The 16,193-nt window shown below is 50.4% G+C and overlaps 1 protein-coding gene across 1 annotated transcript; it reads right to left on the bottom strand.

Annotated features, from left to right (window-relative positions):
• Window positions 1-1,471: 1,471 nt before the first annotated feature.
• On the bottom strand, window positions 1,472-15,992 carry LOC120403767 (pepsin A-like). Its single transcript, XM_039535377.1, has 9 exons — window positions 15,937-15,992; window positions 11,945-12,101; window positions 11,311-11,428; window positions 6,417-6,535; window positions 5,452-5,651; window positions 3,505-3,621; window positions 2,854-2,995; window positions 2,628-2,720; window positions 1,472-1,621 (listed from the first exon to the last, which is right to left on the bottom strand). The coding sequence occupies exons 1-9, from the start codon at window positions 15,990-15,992 to the stop codon at window positions 1,472-1,474; spliced, it is 1,152 nt and encodes a 383-aa protein (XP_039391311.1).
• Window positions 15,993-16,193: the final 201 nt, after the last annotated feature.

Here is a 16,193-nt window from a genome sequence, read left to right as displayed (position 1 = left end):
GTCACATAATATGTCTCAGCAGCCAGTAACTCTGAAGTAAACAAGTGTCAGTGAGCATCAATGAATGTATAGTTAAAAAAAATAATGAATGAAGTTGTAAAGTTTAAAAAAAAGCATATAGAAAGTTCAGACAGGACAATATAAAATGATGACACAGCTGAGACAGATAGAACAGAGAAGATCAATTGGAAGAACCAGCTGTAAGAGAGAAAAGTTGGGAGGAGAGTGGAGAAAAGCAACCAGGCAAAAAAGTTGAAGCAGCCAAAGCAGCCACAGTGGCAGAGACAACACAGTTAAATCACCATAAGCCTGTTAGATTGTATAACATGGCATAAGCTAGTATAGTGACAGAGTAACGGTATTAGTATGTGGATGTATGAGTATGTTAATTGTGGTTTACATATGTAAAATTTAAAGTACATTTGAAGAACTACTGTCAGTGATCTATTGCAGACTGGCCATCTGCAATAGAGCGCATCACTTAGAATAATTTAAACTGCATGCTCTTGTGGTTTAAGTTATCTTTAACTTGCAGTAGGGGATTCATGTCTGATTTTTAATTTTAGATCATATTGCAATAGGGATTACTAGTTACATTAATCGGGTTTTGGGATAGAATACTGCCTGTGTCACTCATTTTATTGAAAGCTTGTATCCATGTCCTTTAAGTGTTACCTTAACTATCCCGGAAACCTTTACCTCAGGAAGAACAGATTAAGGGGGCGATAGGCTATTCTAGGAGTGCCCCAAAATCCAATTTTTGGGGTAAAACAGGGACTGCACAGCACCAACGGCTGGGCAACAGGGCAGCTCCCAGCCAGCGCCAAGGTGCTAGATGGCAGGATAGGCACATCCAATGAGTGGGTGTGAATCATTGCAGCCAATGAGCATCCTCTGGGCCCCTCGGATGGAGCACTACAGAGCAGATAACTCAGTAGGAAACTGCAGGGGAGGACAGAGCTCAGGTTATTAGGCTACAGAGCAAGACCTCACCACCCTCCAGGCCCATCTGGGGATAGATGGGGCCTGCTGTGATAAGCAATTAACAGTCCTGCCCTCCTTAAGGCATCAGGATTTGATTGCATGGCTCACACCCAGAAAGCCATTTCACAAGTTACTGTTGGAAGTAAACAAATCAAACAGATGAGGAGTGAGATGTGTTGGCACAGAAGGAGATGGGGAGGGGCAAGGCTGGAATAGCAATAGGGGCTCCCCGTCAGGAATGAGGGGTGCTGGCAGAAGGTACATCTCCCTCTTCACAGTGGTGGAATCTGAGTCATTCACTCCATCAAATAGAAACAATTCACTCGAATGCTCTTATATTCCTTTATTCTACTGTGGGTAAGATTACAGGACAGAGGGTGAGTGTGGGGTGGGGTTACTAGATCGATACGCGGAGTTGGGGCCCTAGAGAAACAGAGACTTTCCAGGGTCAGTGTTCCATGGCAGTGTCCCAGGGATGGAGCTGTGTTCATGCCACAGAGGCCAGGGCCACCTGGTTGTTGGCCCTGTCGAAGACAACGTAGTACTGGCTGATGAAGACATCTCCGAGGATCCAGAGCTCTCCAGAGGAGGTGGAGAGGTCGATGCTTTCAAAGCCAGAGCTACAAGAGCCAGACTCCTGCACCAGGGAAAATAGGACATAATTATTGGGTAGGAACTTCAATGATCCCTTGAGTTATCATCCTGTAGAGCTTGCACATGCCTGTGCCTGTGCCTGTACCTGTACCATCTTCATCTGGGCTTTCAAAGCTCCCAAGTTAAGGAGCATTAGGCTGGATCAGGGCTTTGATGGGAGACCTCTATGGGCCACAAGGAGTGGCACTGGTGACTTGGTCCCCAGTGTTTGGAGCTATTTAGATACTTTTTTTTTTTTTAATCCCAGTGGCCTACCTTTGTGGATATGAGCCTCAGAACAGCCCCAGTGCCTCAGCCTGAGCCTAAGAGGTGCAAACTTTCAACTGGGAAGCGAAGCAAGGTCCTGACCACTTCTGTTCATGACACATCCCTTGGGGAGGCAAAGCGTGCTCTCTCCAGGCCAGATTCCAAAGGGAGCAATTACATTCTGCCACCAGAAATCCTGCTGTGATTATAAGTGGATTTGGGCTTCCCCACTGCCTGCTACCAGCTGGTGTTGCTGTGTGCTGTTAAAGCAGCTTTCCTGTTCCTCCCCAGATGGGAGCAAACTTTTATCATGGGGGAGGAAAACTCCTTCCTGATGCTCAGATGCCCAGGCCCTGGAGCGCGAGGCAGTGATCTCTCTTGATCTAACCTCCTAGCTTGGGTAGTTGCTCATTTAATTCTCTCCTAGCCCAGTAAGGCCCCTGCCCCGGTGATCTCCTACAGTGGCCAGCTCTACCGGCTGCCTTGCTTCTCTTGCGGTATGTCACTTTCACTGTGGGCCTGCCTTGATTTTGACCTTCCCTCCCCTTGGATTCCTTTGGGGGAAGAGCTCTCTGCCTCCCCACTCTAATACTGGGGACAGAGTCTTAGCTGTGTCTCAGTGATGCTCCTGCAGGCTCATGCCAGCTGTGCAGGTGGCAGTTGCCAGCACACTCAGTGCAATGGCCTCAGGCACAAGCCCTGGCTAAGAGGCCCCAAGGTGGCTTTCTGAGCAGGACACTCACATCAAGAATGTAGGCACTGGGGGGCACAGGGAACTCGATGCCGTTGATGGTGAAGACGATGTTGGGCAGGCTGCTCATGGCACTGCAGCTGATCTGCAGGGAGGAAGGTCAACACATGGAGGAAAGGTTAGGCGTGTCTTGACCACTAGGGTCTCCAATGAGAGCGATGGAGCATCACATCCATGTGTAGGAGACACCTCTAGAAGTGTCGGTCCCCGATCCCTGCCCTTACCGTGCCATCGCTGGCGCCGATGTAGGACTCGATGTTGGAGATGCCAGTAGAGGGCCCAGCCAGCAGAGAAGTACCAGTGTCAATGATAGCCTGGCAGCCACTAGAGCAAGCTATGGTCTCTCCGTTCATGGTGATGCTGGAAGAGAGAGAGTCAGGGGGACCCTCTCTAGAAACACTCCCGATCTCATTCCCACTCAGCCCACAAGCCAGCAGTGAGAGGCCTGCAGGGTGGAGCTGCCTCACCGCCCCCTTCCTATGACTGCCAAGAACTTTCCCCTGATGTTTCAGCCTCAACCTTCATTGGCTATTGCCCATCGCTCCTCATCCTACAACCTTCTGGGATTGTGACCGATCTAGCCTGGGGGTCACAAACAGATGTCAAGGCATTGTGACCACCAAGCCCTTTCCTTTATTGCTAAGCCGAGCTGGCCAGATGAGGGTTCCTGGTGTGGACAAGATGGAGAACCACTGATCTCACCTCCTCGCGGGTGAGCCTCTTTCCTATAACTCCAAGGAAGGCATGATTCTGACTCCCGTGTCTCTCATCTTGTCTAGACTCTGTAATTTGAGCTTCCCCCACGTCTCCTTTTGCTTGTCTCCTCAAGGTGGCACAATGAAGGGGAAGGGCCAAGGGGTGGGTGATACCTGTCCATGGTGATTTCCCAGTAAGTCTCAGCAGAGAGAGGGATCCAGTTCAGGCTCCCAGAGTAGTAAGATGAGTCGATGCCGCCAAACATCACGAAGCTCCCACTCTGCTCATCACTGGAGAAGGGAGAGAGGAGAGTCAAGGAAGATCCATGAATGGTCGGCTAAGGAGACAATAGCAAATGCTCCAGCTGTTAGAGAAGGAGCACAGCTGGGGAGTGCTGGGGTAGAGTCAGAGCTGGGCACATCAGCATCTAGTAGCAAAGTAAGGACAGGATGGTTGGAAGAGAGCTGTGTCTCACCCCCTACTTCAATATCACTTTCCCCGGTCTCTTGCTAGATCTCAAAAGCTAATCATGATTGGACCTGCCCTAAAACTGGATAGGAGACCTTCAAGGAAAGGCCCAGGTGTTTGAGGCAGTAGTGTCAGTCACTCAGGAGGTGCTGCTCTTCCCTCTGAGTCAGTATCGAGCAGATGGTTCCATCTGGTGCTAGAAGATGCTAAGTGAGGGAACCATGTGGGTGACACGTTTGGGGGAACTTTTCCCCCATTGAGTCAGTGTAATACAGATGGCCTACTTCGGCACTGGGCAGTGCTTGATGTGGCCCTGATGTTTTAATGTAATCATTAGAGATAGTAGTATTCATTTCTGATCCCCAAAACTTACATCACCAGCACAGAATGTGTGAAGTTGCACTCCATATGATTTTATGAAAATATGCTAATGAGTGTGAATATAATGTAACTGAAATATGCTTGTCACACAAGGTCTCTCATAAGGTATCATTACAAAGCTTATAATCTACTGAGTATGTTCATCCTATTTGTATAAATGTATCATTCTTGTATCTGAAACTAGAAATATGAAATATAACTCTGAGCTCCCATTGCAATTATGCAACGTGTGGGCCATTAATGGTGGTTTGGAATCTTGATGGCTCCCATCAGCTAAGACAATCAGTTGTAAATGAGTCTGTTTACTTGCAAGCCTTCCTGTGAGTCAGGCCAGGAAAAATGAAGGCTTGGAGTCTCACAGGACATGTGACCATGTCACCTGGTACTGGAATCCATCTTAAACCTGGGGCTTTTCCATTTAGAAGGAGACGTAGGGACTCAGAGAGACAAAAGATTCCCGCCTTGTGCCAAAGCTATAAAAGGGGGTGGAACAGAACAAAGGAGGCTTCTAGTAATGAGAAATGCCTAGTTTCCTCCTAAGATGGCTGTTGGAACTAACAAAGATTGTACCAGTGGAAAAGATTGGGCCCAGACTAGGAAGGAGTCTAGTCTGTGAAAGAAGCTTTTTGGAACATCTCTGAGGGTGAGATTTTACCTGTAATCAGTTTCTTAATGTATTAGGCGTAGATTTGCATGTTTTTGCTTTATTTTGCTTGATGACTTACTTTGTTCTGTTATTACTTGGAACCACTTAAATCCTACTTTTTATACTTAATAAAATCACTCTTGTTTATTAGTAAACCCAGAGTAAGTGATCAATACCTGGGGGAGCAAACAGCTGTGCATATCTCTCTATCAGTGTTATTAGAGGGCAGACAATGTATGAGTTTACTCTGTATAAGCTTTGTACAGAGTAAAATGGATTTATTTTGGGTTTGGATCCCATTGGGAACTGAGTGTCTGGGTGTCTAGAAGATAGGTGACCTGCTGAATAGTTTTTGGTTAAAGTCTGCAGCTTCAGGAGCGTTGACCAGACCTGGGTCTGTGTTGCAGCAGGCTAGCATGTCTTGGGGTTCTATACTCCCAAGTTGGCAGGGAAAACAGGCTCAGCACTTCAGGTGACAGTCCCAAGGAGGTGTCTGTGACCAAACCTGTCACAGCTGCTTTTGGGGAATTCTGATGCAAACATTGCAGGGATCACTCAGTGTGAGAGGCGCTATAGGAATGTGAATCTCACTGCAACAGGTGGGCTGTTTCCAGCCCTGACTTACGAGCTCAGGTAGACAGAGAAGAGGTCCTGTGACACCAAACCCTCATTCATCATGTTGTCGAAGACGGGGGTAGCTCCAGAAGAGGCGATGCTTGGGAAGGCCAGACCCAGGATCCCATCAAATTCAGAGTACTCAAAGGCTGTGCCGGGCTCCGTTTCACTCAGGCCAAAGATCTGTTTGGTGTCCACAATGCCTCCAACCTTGGCGGAGGGATGGGGACAATCAGACACACCCTGCACCCTGGGAGAAGCTGCTAAGTCCTACCAGAGGGAATTTCGTGGGTGGGGAGTTCTCAGAGGCTGAAATCTCTTCTCCCCCCATTTGGGAACAGCCTATGAATGACTGGATTACATGCATAGGCGCTAATGGGTCTGACTTTGATTTCATTCTTTGTGGAGTCATTCAGCTGAAGTGGGCAGAATTACCAGCATGAGATCAGAATGAGGCCCCAGCATTGAGAATAGTTTCAATGGGTATTATATGTATTAACAATCCTAGGATTTAGCAGTTGTTCCTATTCTGGATGCCACACTTACTCCACACTTCATGCCAAATGCAGAGGGAAAACTGAGATCCTCCTGCTCTAAAAGCCTCCCTGCCATACAAAGGAGAAACTCCTATAGTCACTGACTCTATAGGACCTATGGCACACAGCAGAGCAGCTCTATTCCATACAGTAGGGAGCAGAGGTGCTGTACACCCTTCCCTCTTCAATATGAGTCAACCTATGAGATGCACTCTGCATGTAAGTGGGTAAAACAGAATCTAAATGAACATGATACAAAAATGCAGATGATCTCTGGCTTGCTCTGTGTTTCCCACCTCTTTCTCTGGTTTTATCTGCTCTCTTCTCTACCCTTTCTCTATCTCCCTCTCCCGGTTCACTCCACGTGGAATTCCTCTTTAGATTCCCAGATGCGTCTTGTCCTTATAACTCCTGATCTTGATCCTTTCTTGTGATTTACCTGGACGGTGTCGTAGGCCAGGAAGCCGGTCATGCTGCCACTGCCATACTGGATGGAGAGACTCTCATTAATGGCCTCATAGGTGGAGGAGTCTGATGGGTTGAATTGGTTGTGGTTTGCTGCAAGTACAGAAGAGTCAGATGGTCACAGAATGACACTTGTAACTCTCCCCAAGTGTTGTGTGGAGAGCCTGGGTGCCTAAACAGGCTATGAATTCCTTAGTGGGGGCAGGGTGCCTAAGAGTCAAGCATTGCAGCACTCAGCATTGCCACACCTAAGAGCCTTTGTGGATCTAGCTTCTGGTCTGACTAGGGCCTGTTTCCCCTCTAACACCATGCAGTACACAGAGGGACAATGGAGGGAGATCTACTGCTCATGGGTGCCGACTTATATGGGCTCCTGGGGCTTTAGCCCCAGGAATATTTACAGTCAGGGGCTCTGCTCCACCAATAGTTGGAGCTAGGTTTCGCCCCTTTTAAATCCCAGCCGCGGCTGGGAGTCAGAGGGCTCTGCGCTGCCCGCAGCCGCGGGGAGCCCAGAGCCTTTTAAATCCCAGCCGCGGCCAGGAATCAGAGGGCTCTGGGCTGCCTGCAAGCGCGGGGAGCCGAGAGCCCTTTAAATCCCAGCCGCGGCCGGGAGTCAGAGGGCTCTGGGCCCCCTGCAAGCGCGGGGAGCCCAGAGCCTTTTAAATACCAGCCGCGGCTGGGAGTCAGAGGGCTGTGCGCTGCCTGCAGCCGCGGGGAGCCCAGAGCCTTTTAAATCCCAGCCGCGGCCAGGAATCAGAGGGCTCTGGGCTGCCTGCAAGCGCGGGGAGCCGAGAGCCCTTTAAATCCCAGCTGCAGCCGGGAGTCAGAGGGCTCTGGGCCCCCTGCAAGCGCGGGGAGCCCAGAGCCTTTTAAATCCCAGCCGCGGCCGGGAGTCAGAGGGCTCTGGGCCGCCTGCAAGCGCGGGGAGCCCAGAGTCTTTTAAATCCCAGCCGTGGCCGGGAGTCAGAGGGCTCTGGGCCGCCTGCAAGAGCGGGGAGCCCAGAGCCTTTTAAATCTCAGCTGCGGCCGGGAGTCAGAGGGCTCTGCACTGCCCCAGGGGCAGGGAGCCCAGAGCCCTTTGAATCCCAGCCGGGGAGGCGGCTGGGATTTAAAGGGCTCAGGGCTCCCTGCAGCTGCCAGCAGCCCAGTGCCCTTTGAATCCCAGCCCCTGGCCGCTGATTGCCCCCTCCCCAGACCCTTGCCCCAACTGCCCCCCAGGACTCCCACCCCCTATCTAAACACCACTGGTCCTTGTCCCCCGATTACCCCCTCCCGAGACCCCTGCCCCTAACTGCCCCTTGGGACCCCAGCCCCTATCTAAGCCTCCCTTCTCCTTGTCCCCAACTGCCCCCTCCTGAGACCCCACCCAACTTCCCCACAGAACCCCTCTACCTGTCCCCTGATAAACCTCCTGGACTCCCATGCCTATCCAATTGCTGCCTGTCCCCTGACTGCCCCTCCGAACCTCTGCCCCATTCAACCCCCCCTGCTCCTTGTCCCTTGACTGCCCCCCGTAACTCCCTACCCCTCCTCCAACCCCCAAACCGCTTACTGTGCCACTCAGACCAGCGTATCTGGCTCCATGCAGCTCCAGACAGTTGCTGCCATGCTCCCCCATGGAGCCCACAGCCCTCTCCCACCCCCAGCACCTGCCTTCCAGATTTGAACACCTCAAAATTCAGGTGTGCTCAAGCTCGGTTTGGGCAGCTTTTACTTCATTTCTCCCAAATCAGTTTCCCCTGCAAGGTGCCAACTGAAGGTGTTGGAGAACAGAGAGATCGGGTGGCCTCCTAATGCCTGGAAAAGAGACAAAGGCCGGAGGAGGGAGTGTCAGTGCCTGTGCGGACTTCTGGGAAGTGCATGGTGTGGAAGGGAATGCTGTGATGCTTTGGAACAACTCCATACAAAGCCAGTCAGGACTCTGGGGGAGCCTCCTCTCTCAGAGTAGACTGTCTCCAGGGCAAGAAGCTTACACCTTTCTGGGTCTGACCTCGGCGCATTCAGCATGCCCTTCCACATCATGCACTTTCCACAGCGAGTCTGCCCAGGCTGGTCCTGGGGCAACCAGAGGTCCCTGCACCCCAACTCTGCAGTCAGATGTGACTCTCAGCCAGACAGTAAAACAGAAGGTTTATTAGATGACGGGAACACAGTTTAAACAGAGCTTGTAGGTACAGAAAACAGAACCCCTCTGTCAGGTCCATCTTGGGGGGTGGGGAGCCCAGAACCAAGTTCTGGGTCTCTCCCCATTTCCCCAGCCAGCTCCAAACTGACACTCCCTCCTCTGGCCTCTGTCTCTCTTCCGGACAAGGAGGCCACCTGATCTTTGTCCCCAACACCTTCAGTTGGCATCTTGCAGGGGAAACTGAGGCACCCATACACTATTCAGAGAAAATATTAAGGACATTCCCACTTCATCACAACAGGTGCAACAAAATATAATACTGTATATTGAAGTAGGCAAGTGCTGCTTCTGACTTTCCACTTTTAATTGACCTTTGTAATCTTGAGGCACTGGTGCATTGTAGCTTCATTTTATATCGGCTTACAGGGTGGGAGCCAGGGCCGGCTCCAGACCCCAGCGCGCCAAGCAGGCGCGTGGGGCGGCATTGTCCTGGCAGGGCGGCATTTGGCTCCGGCGGACCTTCCGCAGTCATGCCTGCGGGAGGTCCACAGGAGCCCCGGGAGGAGCGGACCTGCCGCAGGCATGACTGCGGCGGGTGCGCTGGTCCCGCGGCTCGGACGGAGCTCCCGCAGGCATGCCTGCGGATGCTCCACCTGAGCTGCGGGACCACAGGACCGTCCGCAGGCACTTCTGCCCCGGCCGCGGGACCGGGGAAGGGCGGCGCAAGCGGCGCGGCGGCGGCGGAATTTCTAGAGCCGCCCCTGGCGGGAGCAGGGGGGCACCACCATTTGGGGCCCCACCAAAAATTATACAAACCTGCCGCCTATGCTACTGCTCTCTGGCTTCTGAGGTGGATAAAAATAGATGATTAAAAAAAATCCTATTTAAAATTAACCTTGACATTAGGACAACATATGTTAAGGTCTAAACTTACTAAAATTCACTAAAATCATTTAAATTACATACAAAGGTTACTATTAAGCAGTGCATGTTTTCTGCCTTTAAAGAAAGTCAATGGAACTGGTGGAATTTAAACGCTCTCATAATCTGGAAACAGAATTTCTTCAAGCGCTAAACAAGCTTTTGACAGCAGTAGCCTCTTCTGCAAGTGCAGAGAGAATACTTTCTTAATATCTGCTTATTAACTAGTTCAGTTCACGGACTAGTTCATTCCAACTTAAGAAATTAATTAGAAATTGAAAAGTGGGAACACTTGTTTTCCTCTTCCAATCTCTGAGTAAAAACTAGGTGCGAGAGGATGAGATCTACAAGTTCTAAAATCTTGAACAACATGCTGATCAGAATCAGTTCAATTCACTAGCTACAGATAACACTTCCTTTTTTTCATAAATCCGTTATTTTTAAATGCAAAACATGTTTTGATAATTTTTTCTTTCTTATGCATCCAGCCTATTCAAAGGAGTTTTAACTTATTTTTTTAAAAGGCTGGATTTTGCATTTTAAAGTGAATTCCAATTTCCATCCAAATTGAGTTTGACACAAATCAAAAAGTAATTACATAGTAAATAAGAAATGCATCCCTCACCATTCTCTAACATAATCAAACGTACAAATTATTTTTCTGTATAATTGTATATTAAGCTATATAATTGCATAAATAAATGTGTACTGACATAGTGTATCTAGGGTTGCCAACCCTCCTGTTTCACTGGGAGTCTCCCGGAATCAGGCCCTATCTCCCAGAGGCTACTGAAGTCAATCCAGGAGATTTTAGTCTGCTAAAAGTCCAGTGGCGCCGCAGGGCTAAGGCAGGCTCCCTGACTTCCCTGGCCCTATGCTGCTCCCAGAAGCAGCCAACACGCCCCTGCGGCCCCTGATGGGAGGGCAGGGGGTCTCTGTGTGCTCCCCCAACCTCCAGTGCCAACTCCACAGCTCCCATTGGCCAGGAACTCCAGCCAATGGGAGCTGTGGGGTTGGTGCCTGCAGGCAAGGGCAGCGCGCGGAGCCCTCCTCCCCGGGGCCAGGCTGGCCACTTCCAGAAGTGGCGTGGGGCCAGAGCAGGCAGGGAGCCTGCCTTAGCCCTGCTGTGCCACCAACCCGGAGCCACTCGAGGTAAGCGCCTCCCAGACGAAGCCTGCACCTTTCACCCCAATCCCCTGCCCCAGTCCTGAGCCCCATCCCACCACCAAACTCCCTCCCAGAGCCCGCACTCCACACCTCCGCCTCCACCCCGATCCCTAGCCCTGAGCCCCCTCCCTCACCCAAACTCCATCCTGAAGCCTGTATCCTGTACCCCAACTCCTTCCCAGAGGCCACACCCCTCACCCCCTACTGCATCCCAACCCCCTGGCCCAGCCGGTGAAAATGAGTGAGGGCTGGGGAGAGTGAGCGACGGAGGGAGGTTGGATGGAGTGAGTGGGGTGAGTCCTCGAAGAAGGGATGGGACTGGGGAGGGGCCTTTGGGAAGGGGAAGGGGTGGGGCAAGGGTGTTTGGGTTTGTGTGATTAGACAGTTGGCAACCCTAAGTGTATCCCCTGATTAGCTAAAGAAAGTACCAAATATAATGTAAAGGCTATATTTGTTGCAAATCAACATGTTTGTAGTGGTAACAAACCGGTGAGAATCAACTTCCTTTAGAAAAATAACTAAAAAGTACAAATGCAAAGCAAGATTAAAATCAATTATTTCAATTAAGGTTCCTCCTTGCTAATGTAAATCTCTTTGATTTCAATCAACTCGCCCAGCTGGAATGCCAAGACAAGAGGTGTTACAGGTGACTTACTGCAGGCTGCGCTGGAGCAGTACACGGAGGGCACCCACAGGTTGGAGGAGCCGGTGTCAAAGAGGACGGAGAACTCCTGGGCTGGGGTGCCGATGGAGATGGTTCCATAATACTCGATCTGCCAAAGCAGGACAAAGAACGATGTAAAGACAGGGAACCATTGCCATCCAAGGGCTAGATCTGTAGCCGGTGTAAACCCTTATAGCTACACAAGCTGATTTACACCAGCTGAAGGTCTGGGCTATGGTGCCCTCACTAAAGGCTCAGCCTGACCTGGTGTTTCTCTGCCATCACTTTGCGAAGCATGGCTCCTAGCACCTACTCGCATCTGAGGCCCAGAGTCATTTAGCCCTCATCCCCATAAATATGAGGGTGTGGGGGTGGTGAGTAGCGGGGAGCCAGCAGACCCTGGGAGTGCTGTTCCCAGTGCTCTTCTTAATCCCATCCAATCAGGGCTGGGTGGCCCAGCACAGGTTCTTGGCAGCAGCAAGATGGAAGCTTGGTTGGAAGCACATGGGTAAGGGAGTGGGGTTGGGGCATTTTTGGGAGGAGGAGAGATCAGCTGTTGGCAGAGGAGTGGGAAGCTTTGATGAGGAGAGGGAGGCTACAAGACCTGCTTTCCTGCCATACTCACGTCCATGTAATTTGATAGGGGCTCACTGGCAGCCTCATTGGCCAGGCCAGGGAAATACTTGGAGGCCAGGTTGCGAGGGTGTTTCTTCAGGAAATCCTCCAGCAAGCCATGTTCCTTAAGGTTCTGCCTCAGGGATTTCCCCTTCTTCAGGGAGACCCTAATCAACAAACAGGGCCGGCTTTAGCAAGTGCGGGGCCCAATTCGAACTGTTTCAATGGGGCCCCGGCAGGGATGACTATATATATAAAAAAAAATGTAAAAAACACATGGGGCTTGTACTCACCGGACAGTGCTCGGAGTCTTCGGCGGCGGGTCCTTCATTCGCTCCAGGTCTTCGGTGGCACTGAAGGACCCGCCGCCAAAGTGCCGCTGAAGACCCAGAGCAAGCCAAGGATCCACTGCCAAAGTGTCGCCGAAGACCCGGAGCGCTGCCAGGTGAGTAAAAATTTAAAAGGTGCCTCTAGCCAAGGAAGAGATTCTCACTGGGTGCGGGGCCCTCTTAGGCGCGGGGCCCAATTTGGGGGAATTGGTGGAATTGGCCTAAAGCCGGCCCTGTCAACAAAGGTGGGGAGAGAGAACAATCAATAACAAATAAGCAGGAGGCAAACCTTGTGGTCAGGGAATACAGTGCAATCCAGCTTTTACATTGCACTGAGGCCCCTTAGTACACCTAGGATTATCAAAGGAGTGTAAAGGAGTTGGGGTCCCAGTGCACTGCAAGTCAATGGGAGTTGGGCACATCATTCCCATAGGACCCTTGGAAAATCCCAGCCCACGTGTACTAGAGATGACAGAGAGATGACCCAGCGGAAATAGACAAGATGGACAAAGAAAGTATTATCAGCTGCCTTGACTCCGTTGACCATGCTGTTCTGCTTGAAAGCACATTCTCCCTTGGCTTCCATGTCTCTCTACTCTCATGGTTCTCCCTGCTATATCTGTAATCACTCTTTGATGCCTTCAGTAGATCCACCCTTCAACTTTCTGTGGGGATCCTTCATCCCTTTCTGTTATCCTTCTACCCCTTATCTCTGTGCAATCTTATCCACAAACATAAATTCCACTACTGTATCTATACCAATAACTCACAAATCTACTGCCCTCCGCTAGACCTGTCTCTTCATGTCCAGACTGAAATCTTGGCCTTGTAGGCCAGGCTTGATGGGAGTAATTGAATACGGGGGAGGCCTCATTTTTTGGGAGACAGGATTAGGGAGATTAATAGATCAGCCAACTGAACACAGAATGTCTGTGCTAACCAGGACAGATAAGTGGGTGGTAAGCCAAGAGACAGAATGGCTGAACTAGCCAATATAAGGCAGGGAACATCAAGGGAATCATTTACAAAGGACAGGGTAACAATGGACAAGATAAGCTGGGAACATAAAGATGAGTAAATCGCACATGGCGTGGATAGAGCATGCTGTACAGGGATTGGTTCCTACAAAGTAACCAAGCCAATCCCAAAATGTGTGATACAACATATAGTAAATGCAATGAATGTGATGTATAAATGTATGTAAAGGAAACAGGGTTATTTGTGTAACTTTGGATCTGTGATGCACCCTGCATCCACCCCCTGCAGTTGAGTCTGATCAGCCCAGCGTAGCTTTACTGTATGCCAACTAAAGAAACCTGAGTGAGGAAATCTGGAGTCAAACTGAGTGCTTGGGAAGTCAAGTGGGAAGGGGTCTCAGAAGAAATTCCAACAGGCCTGTCTCCCTGACATTTCCCCATGGATGTCTCACTGTGAGCTCCACCTCAACATGACTAAAATAGAGCTCCTAATCATCCTCCTCCCATCAAGCCCTCCCCCGCTATCTCTTTCCTTGATCACTGTCGGCAACCACACCATCCTGCCTCTCACGCAGGCCATAACCTGGTGTCATCTTCAACATGGACTTTCCTCTAGCTCCTCACATCCGGGCTATGTCTAAATCTTGCCAAATCTTCTTGTATAAGCTCTCTGAGACGCAGCCTTCCCTTCACACAGCTATAGCTCTCATCCCAGCTCTCCTCATTTCATGTCTCAGTTGCTGCAACATTCTTTTCCCTGGCCTTGACAAATGCCATCTTGCCCTACTCATGTGCACTCAGAATGCTGCTGCAAAGATAATTTTCCTAGTGTATCACTTTGACCGTGTGTGATGGCGTGTCCTCCCAATACTCCCCCTGAAGGGGTTAAGGTAGGCCAGAGGGGCCAATGAACCTATTAGGCAGCAAGCTGGGGAAATTAAAGCTGAGAGAAAAGCCCTAATTAGGGTACATCTACACTACCCGCCAGATAGGCAGGTAGTGATCGATCTATCGGGGATCGATTTATCACGTGTAGTGTAGACGCAATAAATCAATCCCCTATCACTCTCCCATCGACTGCTGAACACCAGCTCAGCGAGAGGCAGAAACAAAGTTGACGGGGGAGCGGCAGCCGTCAATCCTGTGCCGCAAGGATGCGAAGTAAGTGATTCTAAGACGATCTAAGATACATCGACTTCAGCTACTCTATTCTCGTAGCTGAAGTTGCGTATCTTAGATCAATTTCCCCCCCCCCCCCACCCCGCCCCAGTGTAGACCATGCCTCAGAAGAAGCTCACCTGTGACAGGCAGGGCTTCCATAAAGCAGGGGGGCAGACAGCAGAAGGGGGCTGCAGGGAAATAGGCTGCAGTCACTCCCTGGGAGAGGGAGGCGTGTTTTGAGACTACAGAGGCAGGTAGCCTCCCCGGGAGGAGGAAGTTGGGAGGCTGGCCAACGCAGAGAAGGGAGGAAGCCAGATTGGTAGGAAAGGCTTAGGGAAAGTGGCAGCAAAGATCTTGGCTGCTGAGGGCCCTGAGCTGGAACCCAGATTAGAGGATGGGTCCGGGTTCCCCTAACAGCCACTGGGGAAGTGGCACCAGCTGTGCAGGGAATGGGAGGACTGAGCCTAAGAAGGGACTGTGAAGGGGAAGCCACACAGCGATCTGGACAAAGGGCCAAGTCACGCAGAGGCAGCAGCAGCAGTTCCTGGAGTGACAGAGGGTCTGCAGATCAAGAGGAAGCAACAAAGAGATGGAGTGCAACTGCAGAAAGGGGTGCTGGCCCCACAGAACTAATCCCCAGAGAGGCCAGGAAGAGTTACTATCCAGCAGTGAGTAGAGCATCCTGTGACACCTTGAAAGTCCTCTCTTTGCATCTCTCTGTCTCATCAGACATAAGCTGCTTGTCCTTACTTTCAAGCCCTTCACACTCAATCAACCCCACCCTACCTCTCATCCCTCATTTGCTATCAAGCCATTGATACTCACCTCCCATTGGCCCATGATGCCAACCTCCACTGCCCACTTGGGAAATTTCCAATCAAGCACCTTCATGCTTCCACCTGCCCTCTACAGTTGGAAGGTCCTCCCCATAAACATCTGCAAAGCTACCTCACTGTCCTCCTTTAAATCTCTCCTCTGTCATGATGCCTATAAAAAAAACCAACACTAATAAAAGTTTGGCTGCTGGTGTGCAGAGACCACTGTCCCTCATGTACTTGTACTCCCCCATTGGTCTGTCTGTATCCATCTGTTGTCTCTTATCTCATACTAAGGTTGTTATCTACTTAGGGAAGGGACAGTCTTCCAGTGCCTAGCACAATGGAGTTCTGGTCCATGACTTGTGGGTCCTAGATGCTGTGATAATACAAATAATAAACACTAATGTTATCACAGAGAACTGATCCCCAGAGAGAGACTCCATCACTTGCCCATGGTCACTGACGGAGTCTGTATTAGAGCCAGGAATTAACCCAGATCTCTCAAGTGCCACTCCAGTGCCTTAACCACAAGACCTTCCTTCCTCATTCCTCTGCTACAACACAAAGCTAAGGGGCTATTCCCAGCTGCTGCCTATACATGAATGAAGAGTAGAGAAGAGAATGAGAGAGGTGCAGACACTCCCCTTGATAATCACACATTGCTCTGTAGTAAGCCAAGTTCAGCAGCCCAAAGTGGTGTGTTCCCCCAATACTCACTTGGTCACCCGGCACTGAGAGAGCGCCACCAAACTCAGGAGCAGAAGCCACTTCATGATGTTTTCTGACACGCAAGCCAGTGGTGATGAGTGGTGAATGTAGAGAATTGCCTGGGTGCTGCTTCTTATAAACACACATCCCAGAGCTTTCCTTATCGCATTAATAGCCCTGATAAGGAATGTAAACCTTCCCGATAAGATCTTCCAAAATGTCCTTAAATGAAATTTTGGAGAACACTCAAAGTCCATAGATTTCAA

The sequence above is a fragment of the Mauremys reevesii genome, linkage group 4 (genome assembly GCF_016161935.1).
Source record: "Mauremys reevesii isolate NIE-2019 linkage group 4, ASM1616193v1, whole genome shotgun sequence".
NCBI lineage: Eukaryota > Metazoa > Chordata > Testudines > Geoemydidae > Mauremys > Mauremys reevesii.
This window is presented reverse-complemented; position numbering and strand designations above follow the sequence as displayed.